Source organism: Mustela nivalis (assembly GCF_964662115.1).
Source record: "Mustela nivalis genome assembly, chromosome: 17".
Lineage (NCBI taxonomy): Eukaryota > Metazoa > Chordata > Mammalia > Carnivora > Mustelidae > Mustela > Mustela nivalis.
The window spans coordinates 19,677,279-19,695,748 of record NC_139036.1 but is presented as its reverse complement, the minus strand read 5'-3'; the positions used below and the strand labels follow the sequence as shown (position 1 = coordinate 19,695,748).

At 38.6% G+C, this 18,470-nt stretch overlaps 1 protein-coding gene across 1 annotated transcript in view; it reads left to right on the top strand.

Moving 5' to 3' along the window:
• The window catches only part of EFCAB5 (EF-hand calcium binding domain 5), a 162,276-nt gene that overhangs the window by 64,195 nt on the left and 79,611 nt on the right, over positions 1-18,470 (top strand). The window contains exons 8-9 of the mRNA XM_082707006.1: positions 12,839-12,995; positions 15,344-15,392. Of these exons, the coding sequence (XP_082563132.1) occupies positions 12,839-12,995; positions 15,344-15,392 (206 nt within the window). The remainder of the gene's footprint in view (positions 1-12,838; positions 12,996-15,343; positions 15,393-18,470) is intronic.

Genomic DNA, 18,470 nt, shown 5'->3' with positions numbered 1-18,470 from the left:
TCTTCTTCTGGAATCCCAATTATTCTAATGTTGTTTCATCTTATGGTGTCACTTATCTCTCAAATTTTCCCCTCGTGGTCCAGTAGCTGTTTGTCACTCTTTTGCTCAGCTTCTTTATTCTCTGTCATTTGGTCTTCTATATCGCTAATTCTTTCTTCTGCCTCATTTATCCTAGCAGTGAGAGCTCCCTTTTTGATTGCACCTCATTAATAGCTTTTTTGATTTCAACTTGGTTAGATTTTAGTTCTTTTATTTCTCCAGAAAGGGCTTTTATATCTCCTGAGAGGGTTTCTATAATATCTTCCATGCCTTTTTCAAGCCTGGCTAGAACCTTGAGAATCATCATTCTGAACTCTAGATCTGACATATTACCAATGTCTGTATTGATTAGGTCCCTAGCCTTCGGTACTGCCTCTTGTTCTTTTCTTTGTGGTGAATTTTTCCGCCTTGTCATTTTGTACGGATAAGAGTATATGAAGGAGCAAGTAAAATACTAAAAGGGTGGCAAAGACCCCAGGAAAATACGCTTTAACCAAATCAGAAGAGATCCCAAATCACGGGGGGGTGGGGGGTGGGTAGAAAGGGGATAAAAAGAGGTTCAGGAAAAAAAATAAGAAACAAATAAAGAAAAAATATAAAAAGAAAAATATATATATATATTAGATAAACTAGTTAGAAAACAAAAAAAGAAAAGGGTAAAAGTTAAAAAAAATTTAGCAGAAGAAGAAAAAAATATTGAAAAAAAATTAAATTAACTTCAAGACTAAAAATCATGGGGAGAAATCCATGAGCTCTGTGCTTTGCTTTCTCCTCCTCTGGAATTCTGCTGCTCTCCTTGGTATTGAACCTGCACTCCTTGGTAGGTGAACTTGGTCCTGGCTGGTTTTCTTGTTGATCTCCTGGGGGAGGGGCCTGTTGTGGTGATTCTCAAGTGTCTTTGCCCCAGGCGGAATTGTACCACCCTTACCAGGGGTGGGGCTGAGTAATCAGCTCGTGTTCGCTTTCAGGAGCATTTGTTCCCTGAATGCTTTCCATAGAGTTCCAGAGGATGGGAATGAAAATGACGGCCTCTCAGTCTCTGGCCTGGAGGAGCCAAGAGCTCGGGGCCCCACTCCTCAGTGCACCCTCAGAGAATATGCCCAATTACTCCCATCTCCCTGGCCTCCTGTCGCGCTCTGAGCTCACCCAGCCTGCGACTGGTTCAAGGTAACCCCGAGCTGAGAGCTCACTCCTCGGCTCTGTCTCTGTAGTCAGCTTCCCTGTTCTAATACGTGCAAGCTCTGTGACATTCAGACACCCCCAATCCTTCTGTGACCCTGTGGGACCTGAGGCCACGCTGACCCTGCGTGGACTTCACCCAGTTTAGCCTCTGGAGGATGTCCCTCAGCAGAACAGACTTTTAAAAGTCCTGATTTTGTGCTCCGTTGCTCCACCGCTTGCCGGTAGCCGGTCCCTCCCCACCACCATCTATCTTCCTGTTGCTTTGGATTCACTTCTCCGCCAGTCCTACCTTTCAGAAAGTGGTTGATTTTCTGTTTCTAGAATTGCTGTTCTTCTCTTCGATCTCCTGTTGGATTTGTAGGTGTTTGCAATCTTTAGATAAGCTATCTAGCTGATCTCCTGCTGCCTGATGTAGTCTCAGCCTGCTACTTCTCCACCATCTTTACTCCTCTCCATATCGGTGTTTTATATGTCATTCCTGCTGTATCGTTCTTCTTCCTCTTCATTTTATGTTACCAATTCTTTCTGGTTTAGCTCATACACCATTTCACTGGGAAATTGTTCTCTTATATGCTCTCTCATTGCATTGTGTGTTTCTCCTGGACTGCATTGATCACAGTTGTAATGGTTGTTTCCCCTGCTATAATGTAAGCCAGGAACTATAAGCCATATTCATCTTCACATCTCTAGTATCTAATGTTGCTTTATGTAAGTAAAGCTCAATAAATATTTGTCAAATGAATTAATGAACATATTCTAATCCTGTTTTTGCTATCATGATGAAAGCTTTCTTGTGTGTGTGTTTTGCTTTTTTGATCTTGTCTTTAGATACATATGATTATTATAAAATATGTCTTAATTTGGGGTAATTGAGCATTTAATTTTGAAGTCTTTGGAATTAACTATCAGTATTTAATGGAGAAGCTATGATAAATACTTTTCATCATTTTATAAAAGTCTAAATAGGCGTAATCTGTTCAAATATTATTGATTAACGAGTTACTTACATTTTTTCTTAATAAGATATATGTTGAATATACAAAATATTAGAATTAAGTAAGTATAATAATTAAGAAGATATATGTCATATATGGATTGTTATAGGAATACTCATCACGGAAATATTATAGACATTTTCCAGCAATGGCAAGAAGTCCAGTTTAGCTTTTTTGAAACTAAGATAACCAGAACTTAAAAGCCAACAAGCAAAAACTGAATTTATTAACTTTCCAGGCAAGGCAATATATAGCAATGAAGAATTCACTGACTAGTTTGCAGAGGGTGAAAATTCAGAAATTTTAAAAAGTGTTTTAAAACTTTTAAATTTAAAAAGTGTTTTAAAAAGTGAAAATTCAGAAACTTTAAAAACTTTTTTAAAAAGTTTAAAAAGAGATTTATCATGTTTATACTTATAACAATGGAAAACTATCACACTGTATAGGACAGAATGAATCCATAGGTTAGTACATGATTGATTAAAACAAATCCCGTTATTCAGCAGTCTGAAAAGAGTCTTCAATTAGGTCCAGTTGGTGGTATACTGGGTACACTCAAAATTTATGGTCAGTTCTCCACATAAGCTAGTTAGAACTGATTCTTGATGAAATACAACATTAAGTTTTAATAAAATAAAGGCAAATGCTGCTATAAGAGGAAGATGTTCCTTGTACTGCTTGGATGGATGAATAGAATTTGGATTATCGTAACTAGGATGGGGAATATTTTTACTTCTATTTTTTTTTTTTTGGTGGGGGGTGGGGAAGGACAGGTAGAGGAATAAGAGAGAATCTTAAGCAGGCTCCATGCCCAGCATGGATCCCAACATGGAGCTTGATCTCAAAACCCTGAGATCATGACCTAAGCCCAATTCAAGAGTCAGATGCTTAACCAACTGAGCCACCCAAGTGCTCCTACATCTATTTTGTAATCAGTTAGATTTATACTGTGCCTTTCTTTAAAACATCTCAAAAACACTTATTAAGATGGGGAAGCTTTTCTTATTTAGCTTTTGCTACACAACAAAATGCCTCAAAACTTGGTGTCCTAAATCAATAGTAATTTATTGGCTCATGATTTTGCGGGTTGATAACTTTGGGCTGAGCTTATGGCTCACTTCTGCTCCACATCATATCACTTGGACTCACTCATACACTGAAGTAAGATGTTGGCTGTTTACAAAAGTTATGGCAATAACTGGATCATCATCCAGCAGGCTAGCATAGGCCCAGTGCCAACATGGTGGTGGAAGGTACTCTAAGGTCAACAAAATAGGGCTAGCTCTGATGTTCAAACATTTTTCTTTTTCTTTTCTTTTATTTTTCCACGTTTGTTGTGATATAATTGTAAACATTTTTCAACTTTTTGCATGCATCATGTTTGCTAATGACCCATTAGCCAAAGCAAGTCAGTTGGCCACAGCCAGACACAAAGGATGCAGAAATAGATTCTCTCAATGAGAGGAGCTGCAAATCAGGTTGCCTACAAATGGACATGTGCACAGGAATGGAAAGAATTTGTGACCATTTTTGCATTTTATCATGTTTTAAATGTGGATTTATACTTAGATCTGCTTGTAGTTTATGTCTACCCTACATTATGCAAAGAATTTCGAATGCTATAAAGTTCTGTTGATTGATGTACATATATATCCTCATGAGATAATGTAGACCACAGAAGAGAAATTTTATTCGCTCCTGAATGAGTTACATAATCAACTTAAAATCCATTTGGATTATAATTGGAGTCTCATGTACAGTAGCCCTGAAATACAAACTAGCCTTTGTTTCTTAACGAGAGGGAGGAAATGATGTCTGAGCAGAGACCTAAAGGATGTAGAGGATCTGGTGAAACAAAGAGAAGGAGAAAAGTATTTTAGGCAGATGGAAACATGACAGAAACCCAGGTTTGTTGATCCATTTTTATATTTCACTGATTGGTACACATGAGAATTTGGAGATACCCAGTACTTATTATGCAATATTGTTTACTTTTCTTGTTCTGCATTGGACCCTAAGCTTTATAATGTCAATTCATAGCAGGTACCCAAGAAATGTTTGCATAATGAATGAGTAACTGATTGACTTAGTGAGTAACTGAGTGTTTGAATGAAGAAAGGTACAGACAAAGAATAGAAAGTCATGCAAGAATGAAGATAGTGGGGGTGCCTGGGTGGCTCAGTGGGCTAAAGCCTCTGCCTTTGGCTCAGGTCATGATCCCAGGATCCTGGGATCGAGCCCTGCATCGGGCTCTGCATCGGGCTCTCTGCTCAGCAGGAAGCCTGCTTCCCCCTCTCTCTCTCTGCCTGCCTCTCTGCCTACTTGTGATCTCTGTCTGTCAAGTAAATTAATAAAATCTTAAAAAAAAAAAAAAGAATGAATATAGTGGGTGCCTGGGTGGTTCAGTTGGTTAAGTGTCTGCCTTTAGCTCAGGTTGTGATCCCATGGTCCTGTGATGGAGCCCACACTGGACTCCTTGCTTGGCAGTTGTGGAGGAGAGGGGAGTCTGCTTCTCTCTCTACTCTCCCTTGCTTGTGATCTCTCTCTCGCTCTCTTGTAAATAAAATATATATTTTTTAAGAATGCAGTTAGAAATTGGGAATGCTGTATAGAGAGATGGAAAGGAAAAGGAGGACAGAGAGAGAAGGAGAGGAAGAGATAGGTAAGGCAGCAGAGGGAGAAAGAGTGGTGGACAGACTGGAGAGCCAACAGAGAAGGGACTGGTGGAACTGAGATCAGTGGTGGAGATTCGGCTGCTTCTCATTTGCATCAGAGAAACTTAGCACTTCCTTTAAAATCCTAATTTATCTTCCAGCAGCTCAGAAACAGGTCCTTGTGTACTATTAAGCCACTTCCATATTTTTTTTTCAAGCTTCAAAGTTTATTTTTGAAGGCCTGTTTACCTTGAGAATTTTGAAGTCCTTATATGGGCATAATAAAGAAATGACAGATTTTGATTGATTCTCTTGGATTATTAGAGGTATCCAATTTGCTTGTCCTAACTGAAAAGTCTTTTGCATTTCCAAATCTGTCAGATCACCTTAGTCTTTTTTCTTTGAAAGATGAAGACCTGCTTTAAACAAATTGTATTTGAAACCAGCAGCTATTTTGATTATTCTGAGTCATTTTGCTGTTTCAATCAAAACCAGCTCAGGGGTTTTGAAGTCCTAATAGGGATGATGAATATGGGAAAATTAAAATCATGATACTTTCTCCACTTCCAACCTGAGTGATGTAGCTCTCTGAATATACGGATAACTATTATGCTTAGAGGCTGTCAAAGTGTTTGACTCTAGATATTTAAAACATATATTCCTAGATATATAAAACATATATTCCTAGACAGAAATCAAAAGTTTGAGCCGAGGCATCAGAATCACCTAAGATGCTGGTTATAAATGCAGCTTCTAGCTTCCACTCTAGACTTGGAATTAGAATCTTTCCAGATGATTTCTGTGTCCTGAGAAGACAGAGCCTTATTACTACAAGGCCTTAGTGCATTCAGCTTTGCTTTTAGGTATATGTGGAAGCTTATAGGGCTATTTTTAGTACATCTTACATATTGTATTTTGTTAGTAAAATAAGGCCCACCTCTATAAAAAGTCAAATAATACTAGAAGACAGCCTATGATTTAGCCAAATTCAGTAACTGCTGGGAGGAGGAAGAGTCACTTCAAGCCTAAATCAAGAAAGATCTCATGGGCAGTGGGGGCGGGTGTCTGGGTGGCTCAGTTGGTTAAGAGTTTGCCTTCAGTCCAGGTCATGATCTTAGGGTCTTGGGATCAAGCTTGGAATCAGGCTCTGTGCTCAGCAGGGAGTCTGCTTGTCCCTACCCCTCTCCCTCGGTGCTCTTGCTCTCTCTTTCTCTCTCAAATAAATTTTTTAAATCTTTAAAAAAAAAAAAGATTTCATGGAGTAAAGACAGGAACAAAGTTTATTTATTTATTTTTTAATTTTTTATAAACATATATTTTTATCCCCAGGGGTACAGGTCTGTGAATCACCAGGTTTACACACTTCACAGCACTCACCAAAGCACATACCCTCCCCAATGTCCATAATCCCACCCCCTTCTCCCAAACCCCCTCCCCCCAGCAACCCTCAGTTTGTTTTGTGAGATTAAGAGTCACTTATGGTTTGTCTCCCTCCCAATCCCATCTTGTTTCATTTATTCTTCTCCTACCCACTTAAGCCTCCATGTTGCATCACCACTTCCTCATATCAGGGAGATCATATGATAGTTGTCTTTCTCTGATTGACTTATTTCGCTAAGCATGATACGCTCTAGTTCCATCCATGTTGTCGCAAATGGCAAGATTTCATTTCTTTTGATGGCTGCATAGTATTCCATTGTGTATATATACCACATCTTCTTGATCCATTTATCTGTTGATGGACATCTAGGTTCTTTCCATAGTTTGGCTATTGTGGACATTGCTGCTATAAACATTCGGGTGCATGTGCCCCTTTGGATCACTACATTTGTATCTTTAGGGTAAATACCCAGTAGTGCAATTGCTGGGTCATAGGGCACTTCTATTTTCAACATTCTGAGGAACCTCCATGCTGTTTTCCAGAGTGGCTGCACCAGCTTGCATTCCCACCAACAGTGTAGGAGGGTTCCCCTTTCTCCACATCCTCGCCAGCATCTGTCATTTCCTGACTTGTTAATTTTAGCCATTCTGACTGGTGTGAGGTGATATCTCATTGTGGTTTTGATTTGTATTTCCCTGATGCCGAGTGATATGGAGCACTTTTTCATGTGTCTGTTGGCCATCTGGATGTCTTCTTTGCAGAAATGTCTGTTCATGTCCTCTGCCCATTTCTTGATTGGATTATTTGTTCTTTGGGTGTTGAGTTTGCTAAGTTCTTTATAGATTCTGGACACTAGTCCTTTATCTGATATGTCGTTTGCAAATATCTTTTCCCATTCTGTCAGTTGTCTTTTGATTTTGTTAACTGTTACCTTTGCTGTGCAAAAGCTTTTGATCTTGATGAAATCCCAATAGTTCATTTTTTCCCTTGCTTCCCTTGCCTTTTGCGTTGTTCCTAGGAAGATGTTGCTGCGGCAGAGGTCGAAGAGGTTGCTGCCTGTGTTCTCCTCAAGGATTTTGATGGATTCCTTTCTCACATTGAGGTCCTTCATCCATTTTGAGTCTATTTTCGTGTGTGGTATAAGGAAATGGTCCAATTTCATTTTTCTGCATGTGGCTGTCCAATTTTCCCAGCACCATTTATTGAAGAGGCTGTCTTTTTTCCATTGGACATTCTTTCCTGCTTTGTCGAAGATTAGTTGACCATAGATTTGAGGGTCTATTTCTGGGCTCTCTATTCTGTTCCATTGATCTATGTGTCTGTTTTTGTGCCAGTACCATGCTGTCTTGATGATGACAGCTTTGTAATAGAGCTTGAAGTCCGGAATTGTGATGCCACCAACTTTGGCTTTCTTTTTCAATATCCCTTTAGCTATTCGAGGTCTTTTCTGGTTCCATATAAATTTTAGCATTATTTGTTCCATTTCTTTGAAAAAGATGGATGGTACTTTGATAGGAATTGCATTAAATGTATAGATTGCTTTAGGTAGCATTGACATGTTCACAATATTTATTCTTCCAATCCAGGAGCATGGAACATTTTTCCATTTCTTTGTGTCTTCCTCAATTTCTTTCATGAGTACTTTATAGTTTTCTGAGTATAGATTCTGTGTCTCTTTGGTTAGGTTTATTCCTAGGTATCTTATGGTTTTGGATGCAATTGTAAATGGGATTGACTCCTTAATATCTCTTTCTTCTGTCTTGCTGTTGGTGTAGAGAAATGCAACTGATTTCTGTGCATTGATTTTATATCCTGACACTTTACTGAATTCCTGTATAAGTTCTAGCAGTTTTGGAGGGGAGTCTTTTGGGTTTTCCACATATAGTATCATATCATCTGCGAAGAGTGATAATTTAACTTCTTCTTTGCCGATTTGGATGCCTTTAATTTCCTTTTGTTGTCTGATTGCTGAGGCTAGGACCTCTAGTACTATGTTGAATAGCAGTGGTGATAATGGACATCCCTGCCGTGTTCCTGACCTTAGTGGAAAAGCTTTCAGTTTTTCTCCATTGAGAATGATATTTGCAGTGGGTTTTTCATAGATGGCTTTGATGATATTGAGGTATGTGCCCTCTATCCCTACACTTTGAAGAGTTTTGATCAGGAAGGGATGCTGTACTTTGTCAAATGCTTTTTCAGCATCTATTGAGAGTATCATATGGTTCTTGTTCTTTCTTTTATTGATGTGTTGTATCACATTGACTGATTTGCGGATGTTGAACCAACCTTGCAGCCCTGGAATAAATCCCACTTGGTCGTGGTGAATAATCTTTTTAATGTACTGTTGAATCCTATTGGCTAGTATTTTGTTGAGTATTTTCGCATCTGTGTTCATCAAGGATATCGGTCTATAGCTCTCTTTTTTGGTGGGATCCTTGTCTGGTTTTGGGATCAAGGTGATGCTGGCCTCATAAAATGAGTTTGGAAGTTTTCCTTCCATTTCTATTTTTTGGAACAGTTTCAGGAGAATAGGAATTAGTTCTTCTTTAAATGTTTGGTAGAATTCCCCCGGGAAGCCGTCTGGCCCTGGGCTTTTGTTTGTTTGGAGATTTTTAATGACTGTTTCAATCTCCTTACTGGTTATGGGTCTGTTCAGGCTTTCTATTTCTTCCTGGTTCAGTTGTGGTAGTTTATATGCTTCTAGGAATGCATCCATTTCTTCCAGATTGTCAAATTTATTGCCGTAGAGTTGCTCATAGTATGTTCTTATAATAGTTTGTATTTCTTTGGTGTTAGTTGTGATCTCTCCTCTTTCATTCATGATTTTATTTATTTGGGTCCTTTCTCTTTTCTTTTGATAAGTCGGGCCAGGGGTTTATCAATTTTATTAATTCTTTCAAAGAACCAGCTCCTAGTTTCGTTGATTTGTTCTATTGTTTTTTTGGTTTCTATTTCATTGATTTCTGCTCTGATCTTTATGATTTCTCTTCTCCTGCTGGGCTTAGGGTTTCTTTCTTGTTCTTTCTCCAGCTCCTTTAGGTGTAGGGTTAGGTTGTGTACCTGAGACCTTTCCTGTTCCTTGAGAAAGGCTTGTACCACTATATATTTTCCTCTCAGGACTGCCTTTGTTGTGTCCCACAGATTTTGAACCGTTGTATTTTCATTATCATTTGTTTCCATGATTTTTTTCAATTCTTCTTTAATTTCCCGGTTGACCCATTCATTCTTTAGAAGGATACTGTTTAGTCTCCATGTATTTGGGTTCTTTCCAAACTTCCTTTTGTGGTTGAGTTCTAGCTTTAGAGCATTGTGGTCTGAAAATATGCAGGGAATGATCCCAATCTTTTGATACCGGTTGAGTCCTGATTTAGGACCGAGGATGTGATCTATTCTGGAGAATGTTTCATGTGCACTAGAGAAGAATGTGTATTCTGTTGCTTTGGGATGAAATGTTCTGAATATATCTGTGATGTCCATCTGGTCCAGTGTGTCGTTTAAGGCCTTTATTTCCTTGCTGATCTTTTGCTTGGATGACCTGTCCATTTCAGTGAGAGGAGTGTTAAAGTCCCCTACTATTATTGTATTATTGTTGATGTGTTTCTTTGATTTTGTTATTAATTGGTTTATATAGTTGGCTGCTCCCACGTTGGGGGCATAGATATTTAAAATTGTTAAATCTTCTTGTTGGACAGACCCTTTGAGTATGATATAGTGTCCTTCCTCATCTCTTATTATAGTCTTTGGCTTAAAATCTAATTGATCTGATATAAGGATTGCCACTCCTGCTTTCTTCTGATGTCCATTAGCATGGTAAATTCTTTTCCACCCCCTCACTTTAAATCTGGAGGTGTCTTCGGGCTTAAAATGTGTTTCTTGGAGGCAACATATAGATGGGTTTTGTTTTTTTATCCATTCTGATACCCTGTGTCTTTTGACAGGGGCATTTAGCCCATTCACATTCAGGGTAACTATTGAGAGATATGAATTTAGTGCCATTGTATTGCCTGTAAGGTGACTGATACTGTATATGGTCTCTGTTCCTTTCTGATCTACCACTTGTAGGCTCTCTCTTTGCTTAGAGGACCCCTTTCAATATTTCCTGTAGAGCTGGTTTGGTATTTGCAAATTCTTTCAGTTTTTGTTTGTCCTGGAAGCTTTTAATCTCTCCTTCTATTTTCAATGATAGCCTAGCTGGATATAGTATTCTTGGCTGCATGTTTTTCTCATTTAGTGCTCTGAAAATATCATGCCAGCTCTTTCTTGGCCTGCCAGGTCTCTGTGGATAAGTCAGCTGCCAATCTAATATTTTTACTATTGTATGTTACAGACTTCTTTTCCCGGGCTGCTTTCAGGATTTTCTCTTTGTCACTGAGACTTGTAAATTTTACTATTAGGTGACGGGGTGTGGGCCTATTCTTATTGTTTTTGAGGGGCGTTCTCTGAACCTCCTGAATTTTGATGCTCGTTCCCTTTGCCATATTGGGGAAATTCTCCCCAATAATTCTCTCCAGTATTCCAGTATACCTTCTGCTCCCCTCTCTCTTTCTTCTTCTTCTGGAATCCCAATTATTCTAATGTTGTTTCATCTTATGGTGTCACTTATCTCTCAAATTCTCCCCTCGTGGTCCAGTAGCTGTTTGTCCCTCTTTTGCTCAGCTTCTTTATTCTCTGTCATTTGTCTTCTATATCACTAATTCTTTCTTCTGCCTCATTTATCCTAGCAGTGAGAGCCTCCATTTTTGATTGCACCTCATTAATAGCTTTTTTGATTTCAACTTGGTTAGATTTTAGTTCTTTTATTTCTCCAGAAAGGGCTTTTATATCTCCTGAGAGGGTTTCTATAATATCTTCCATGCCTTTTTCGAGCCCGGCTAGAACCTTGAGAATTGTCATTCTGAACTCTAGATCTGACATATTACCGATGTCTGTATTGATTAGGTCCCTAGCCTTCGGTATTGCCTCTTGTTCTTTTTTTGTGTTGAATTTTTACGTCTTGTCATTTTGGCCAGATAAGAGTAAATGAAGGGACAAGTAAAATACTAAAAGGGTGGCAACAACCCCAGGAAAATATGCTTTAACCAAATTAGAAGAGATCCAAAATCGTGAGTGGGGAGAAAGGGGATAAAAAGAGGTTCAAAAAGGAAGAAAGAAAAAAAAGAAAAAAGAAAAGAAAAGAATTTTTTTAAAAAAAGAAAACACCTGAGAAAAATGTAAAAAAGAAAATATATATATATTAGATAAAGTAGTAAAAAATCGTTAAAAAAGAAAAAGGTAACAGTTAAAAAAAAAAAAAATTTACCCGAAGGCGAGAAGAAAAAAAAAAATGAAAAAGAAAAAATTAAATTAACTCAAGACTAAAAAAAAATCACAGGAAAAAAGCCATGAGTTCCGTGCTTGGCTTTCTCCTCCTCTGGAATTCTGCTGCTCTCCTTGGTATTGAAACTGCACTCCTTGGTAGGTGAACTTGGTCTCGGCTGGATTTCTTGTTGATCTTCTGGGGGAGGGGCCTGTTGTAGTGATTCTCAAGTGTCTTTGCCCCAGGCAGAATTACACCGCCCTTACCCAGGGCCGGGGTGAGTAATCCGCTCGGGTTTGCTTTCAGGAGCTTTTGTTCCCTGAGCGCTTTCCGTAGAGTTCCGGAGGACGGGAATACAAATGGCGGCCTCCTGGTCTCCGGCCTGGAGGAGCCGAGAGCCCAGGGCCCCACTCCTCAGTGCACGCTCAGAGAACAGCGCCCAGTTACTCCCGTCTGCCTGACCTCCGGCCGCGCTCCGAGCTCACCGAGCCTGCGACCGGTTCAAGGTAACACCGAGCTGTGAGCTTACTGTCGGCTCTGTCTCTGTAGCCGGCTTTCCCGTTCCAATACCCGCAAGCTCTGCGACACTCAGACACCCCCGATCCTTCTGTGACCCTGCGGGACCTGAGGCCACGCTGACCCCGCGTGGGCTTCGCCCCGGTTTAGCCTCTGGAGTGATGTCCCTCAGCGGAACAAACTTTTAAAAGTCCTGATTTTGTGCGCGGTTGCTCCGCTGCTTGCCGGGAGCCGGCCCCTCCCCCCGGGGTCTATCTTCCCGTCGCTTTGGATTCACTTCTCCGCTGGTCCTACCTTTCAGAAAGTGGTTGTTTTTCTGTTTCCAGAATTGCTGTTTCTCTTCTCTTTGATCTGCCGATGGATTTTCAGGTGTTTGCAATCTTTAGATAAGCTATCTAGCTGATCTCCGGCTAGCTGAAGCAGTCTCAGCTTGCTACTTCTCCGCCATCTTGACTCCTCCCAGCACAAAGTTTATTTTTTAATTTTTTAATTTTATTTTTAAGATTTATTTATTTATTTGACAGAGAGCAAAAGCAAGAGGGGAAGGGGATGAGGAAGAGAGAATCTTAAGCAGACTCCGCATTGATCATGGAGCCCCAAGCAAGCCTGATCTCATGACCCTGAGATCACCAGCTGAGCTGAAATCAAGAGTCAGAGGTTTAATCAATGGAGCCATCCCAGGGCCTCTCTCAAGGCTCTGAATTCTTCTTTTCTGTCATTTGAACAATGTGAATATGTCTGTACTCAATATGTCTTTTATTTCAACATCCTTTAGAATAAGCAAGATGAAGGAGAAGATTAAACAGAAACAGGAACAAAGACAATGCATAACAGAAGTCAAAGTTCAGGTGGCCAATACAAGGAAGCAGGCTCTGCAGGAACAGTTCAGTGAATGGATTGTAGATCCAGAAGGAATGATTCCCCTGGCAGTGGTAAGAAAGGAGGATATTGTGAAGGGTAAGTGGGGTGGGTGATAAGAGGATGACTGCTGCAATATTGAGTGGAGTGCTAAAAATGGACGTCTAAATTTTCAGTCTTGCTGAGGTAAGCTGCTGAGTCCTGACCTGTCTAGTCCATGAGAGTTAATTTCTTCAATTTTTTCTTGAGCATTAAAAAAAAGAAAAAGATTCTATGTAGATTTCTAAAATATTGACTCTGGCTAATGTACCCAAATTCTTCTTAATGGATAGACATAGCTTTCATTTATTTCTTTGTTTTTGTTGGTTTGTTTGTATGTAGGTGACCAGTCACTTCTGTAGACTAAGAGCATGTGCCTTTTAGATTCAGAAAACAACTGTACTCTAACAGTTATGATCTCAGTGTCTTGAGATGGAGCCCCGTATGGGGCTCCCTGCTCAGCAGGAAGCCTGCTTCTCCCTCTTCCTTTGCAGCTCCCGTTAGCTGTGGGCTTTCTTTCTCTTTCTGACTCTCTCTGTCAAATAAATAAATAAATAAATAAAATCTTTTTTTTTAAATGGGCAAAATACCCGAATACTTCACCAAAGACATACAGATGGCAAGTAAGCATATAAAAACATGCTACACATTTGTCATCAAGGAAATGAAAGTCAAAACAGTGAGATACCACCACACACCTATCAGAATGGTCAAAATCTGGAAACCCGACAACACCAAATGCTGACCAAGATGCACAACCACTGGTGGGAATTGTTGGTGATGACGCAAAATGGTATAACCACTTCGGAAGACAGTTTGCAGTTTCTTATAAAAACAAAAAAAACAAAAAAAACAAAAAAACAAACGTCCTCTTACTATATGATTCAACTACCATGATTATTGGTATTTAGCTGAAGGTGTTGGAAACTAATGTCCACAGAAAAACCTATATGTGCATGTTTAGAGTAGCTTTTTTCATAATTGCCAACACTTGGAAAACTACTCTCAGTAGTTGAAAGGATAAATAAACTGTGGTACATCCAAACAATGGAATATTATTCAGCACTAAAAAGAAATGAGCTTAAAAAATAATACTAAAATAAAAATGAAAATAAATGAGCTATCAAGCATGAAAATACATAGAAGAACTTTAAGTGTGTATTATTAAGTGAAAGGGGCCAATGTGAAAAGGCTATATATTGTATGATTCCAACTTTATGACATTCTGGAAAAGGCTAAAACTGTGGAGACAGTGAAAAGAGCAGTGATGAAGGAATGAAGGCAGAGGAGTAATGAATAGGCAGAACACAGAGGATTCTGAGTATGATGAAACAATTCTGTATGGTACAATAATGATGGATACACATCATGATACATTTGCCAAAATCCATAAAATGTACAACATCAAGAGTGATTCCTAACATAAACTATGGAATTTGGGTGATGATGCTTCATGGAGGTTCATTGATTGTAATGAATGCACCACTGTGGTAGGGAACACTGATAGTGGGGAAGCTGTGTATGTGGTGGGGGGGCAGGGATTATATGGAAACTCACTGTACTTTCTGCTCAGTTTTTCTGTGAACCTAAAGCTGCTCTAAAAAAAATCAAGTCTACCTTTTAAATTTTTTTTAAATTTTAATTTTAAATTTTTTTAAAAGATTTTTATTTATTTGACAGACAGAGATCAGAAGTAGGCAGAGAGGCAGGCAGAGAGACAGAGATGAGGAAGTAGGTTCCCCGCCAAGCAGAGAGCACAGTATGGGTCTCAATCCCAGGGCCCTGGGATCACGAGTGAAGGCAGAGGCTTTAACCCACGGAGCCACCCAGGCACACCAAGTCTACCATTTTTAAAGTAAGCTCTATCCCCAGGGTGGGGCTTGTACTCAGGACATGGAGATTGAGTTGCAAGCTCTACAAACTGAGCTAGCCAGGGACCCCTCAAATCTATTTTTTAAAAATGGACCAAGAAGAACTCAGGAAGTTTGTTTTTTAGTAACTGAAGAACAAGGAATTATAAAGGATTCTTTGGATTGCCAAGCTGGTTGCCAAAGATACCCAGTGTCTGAGGGTTGCTAGAAATGACCTTGGAGAGGACAAAATAAGATCACTCTCAGTATCCTACTTCCCACAAAGAATATTCTCAGTGGGAATCATTGAAGATATATAGGAAAAAAACATTTGCTTACCTTGAAGTAGTCTATGAAGTAAATGTTAATTTAACTATAGTTATATAGCTATTTGTATAGTTAACTATTTCTGTCCCTGGCTTAGAAGGATTACTCAAGACTTAAACAGAAAGCCACTAGATGGTTTTTAGTCTAAAACACTAAATATATGGCAATTGAGATTTAATACATGGTCTATTTTCTTTGATTTGCAGATTCAGAATGTTCTTCATGAATTTTTTCAGAATCCAGACTTCCATCTTGGTAAACTTGTCTATTTCTGTTTTCCCCTCTTTTATAAGGATGGAGGGAGGTGAGGGGACAGATGCTGGATTAAGATGAAGAGTGAATATTGAGATTTATGTTATTCAAAGTTCTTATACATGTACTTTGCTTCTTTTGCTCTTGCCAGATGGAGAATGTAGAAAAACAGAAAAGCAATCAGTGATTTTTGATCCTTTTAGTCGAGTGCTCCATTTTATTGTAAATAATCTGTACTATCCCTTTATCATCCCATCAAGTTCCTAGAAAATATTACATACATACACAGAATTTTAAAAAGAGAGGTATAATGTCCTAATTGTGATATAAAGGAAAAATACAAGGAAAGACATAAGAAACTGATATGGACTGTATTTTAATGCATAAATGTTTGGTTATTACCTCACTAGAAGACATAATGTATCAGACATTTGTACTTATTTATAATGAATATTTAGACATAAGAAAAGTCAAATTATATCCAATTGACCATTTTCTTTGTATTTGACGTTTTGAAGTAAGGGCAAAATGAATATATATGTATATACATATATATTCCCCATAAACAGGAGAACTACAAATGCAGACTGGCATAGGTGTGTTGTACTGGATTTCAGACACAAGTTACGACATTATCTCCCATTATATAATTTTCTGAAATGGTGGACAACTCTTGGAAAAGTTTCAGAAGGAAGCAAGTACAATCTACTCTCAAATTTCCATAGTAGTTACAGTCTTAGAAAACCTAACAATAAAAAATATACTCGTGTTTATATGTAAAATAGTTTCTAGACTCAAATTTATTCTAAGCAGATTTATCACCTATTTGAGAGAGAGAGAGAAAGCAAACAGGGGGAGGGGCAGAGGCAGGAGAGGATCCTCAAGCAGACTTCCCGTTGAGTGTAGAACCCAACACAGGGCTTCATCCTGGGACCCCAAGATCACCTGAGCAAAATCAAAAGTCAGACGCTCAACCAACTGAACCCCCCAGGTGCCTCAGGAATTTCAGGATTTCTGACTCTACCCTTACGCCCCATCACTGTGCCAACAAAACCTCTGGGGAAGTAGGTTCAACAAATTTAACTACAAATTTCCACCATGCTCACTGGGGGTAGAGGAGGGTAGTACTACAACTACAGAGAACCACAGATTTTGATGCTTTTATTTCCAGAATTGTTTCCTCATATGAGATTAAGCAAAAAATTCTGACTTTTAGGGGCATCTGGCTGGTTCAGTTGGAAAAGCATGTGATTCTTGATCTTGGCAGTTTGAGTTGGAGCCCCACATTGGGTGTAGAGATTATTTTAAAAATAAATAAACTTTAAAAAATTCTGACTTGTAGAATAAAGCACTAGAGTTTAGGTCCTGAGATTATACATCATTTATATCAAATGATTTTTTTTTCAGTTGATTTTTGACCACCATTACATCAATAACAATAGATTGTCAGAAATCTATTTTCACTTTTAAAAAATAAAATATGCTTTCCATCTTCCTGATCCTTGGTCCCCAAACATGATTTGGGCCTTGCTGACAAACCTTTCTCCCACATGTTCACAGCCTATCCAAAATCTAGAATTCTTCATAGTTAGCACAACCTCGACTCCTCTTTCAGAAAATCTTTAAGATAACTTCTTTTATTTATTTACTTTTTACTGAAAGTTCAGAGGAGTGAGGGAAGAGAGCTCTATTTGAGACTGTGGTAAAAATTAGAGAAATTCCAAACCATTCTAGTTGACAGTAATTTTTTTTTTCTCCTCTCACCTCCTATAATACCTCAGATTTCCTGTACCATTCATTCATTCATTCATTCAACATTTATTAAACCCTCACCTGGTTCCAGATACTGTGATGGGGTAGAGGATGCAAAGAGGACTAACGCGTCTTTCCTTTCCTTACGTTCCTCAAAGTCCAGCCAGGGGACAGACACATACACTTAATAATAGCTTGTACCATTAGAAACCAGTGTGGCTTGCATAATCTTCCAGAGCTTGGGGGGAGGTCTGGGATGAGGTTAACAGCATCTAGTGCATAAGCTTATACTAAAGTGTATGTAATCTTCTTATGACAATAACTGATATCTCATAATAAGCAGTTACAAAAACTAAGAGTGAGTAAAGAATCTTCTATGTACCAGCCCATGACAGGCAGGAAGGTTTGGGGTTAGAAGTAGGAGAGGAAGCCAGTGCTTTCATCATGAACTTTTACACAATTTGTGTTTGGTTTTTGTTAAGGTCAATAAAGATTACATAATTGTCACATCAAAACGAGGTTTAAAAAAATCTTTATTGGAATTAACTGCCATATTTACCATTATTTCTCACTCTGTTATTTATGAAACTCCTTTTTTTGTTGGCTTTTGTGATACCATTTTCTCTTGATTTTTCATCGATCACTGATCGCTTCTTAGCTTTTTTATTTCTTGGTTCTTCTTTTATTTGTACCTTAGATGTTTTCCGTTTTCTTTTTGTATCTACTATCATTTCACACATTATACACACTACCTGGGTTCTTATTTAAACCCATGACTTGAGCTGATGACTCATCAGTATGTCTATATTCCCATCGCAACCCTTCCCGCTGAGCTCCCAGACCTATAGGAAAAGATCTACAAGGTGAATGATGAAGTGAAAAAAAAAAGTTGTGGATCAGTATGTTCACATATATGTGTAGAAAAACAAACAAAAAAATGTATATTATAAGAAAAAATACCTAGAAAGGTTGCTGGAAGGATGTCAACAAATGGGTGACAGTGGTTCCTTCTGGGGCAGCGGTGGGGAAGGGGAAGTGAGAATGATAGTGGGCAGCAGGGTAAAAGGGAGCTATTCAAGTTTTGCTGCTTCTGCTTTTGTACTATTTGCATCTTTTACTAAAAGAACATATTTGTATATTGTTCATTTAATAAACATTAAAGACAAAATATTTAAAAAGAAAGTTTGTAGAAGTATTGTGCTTTAGGACCTGCTTCTGTAAATGCTAGCACAAACCAACACAGTTGTTCTTGTAGTCTTTTTTATACTATGGATGTCATATTTGTTTTTGCTTTATCTCAAGCTGGTCATTGAAAATGTAGACCTGTCT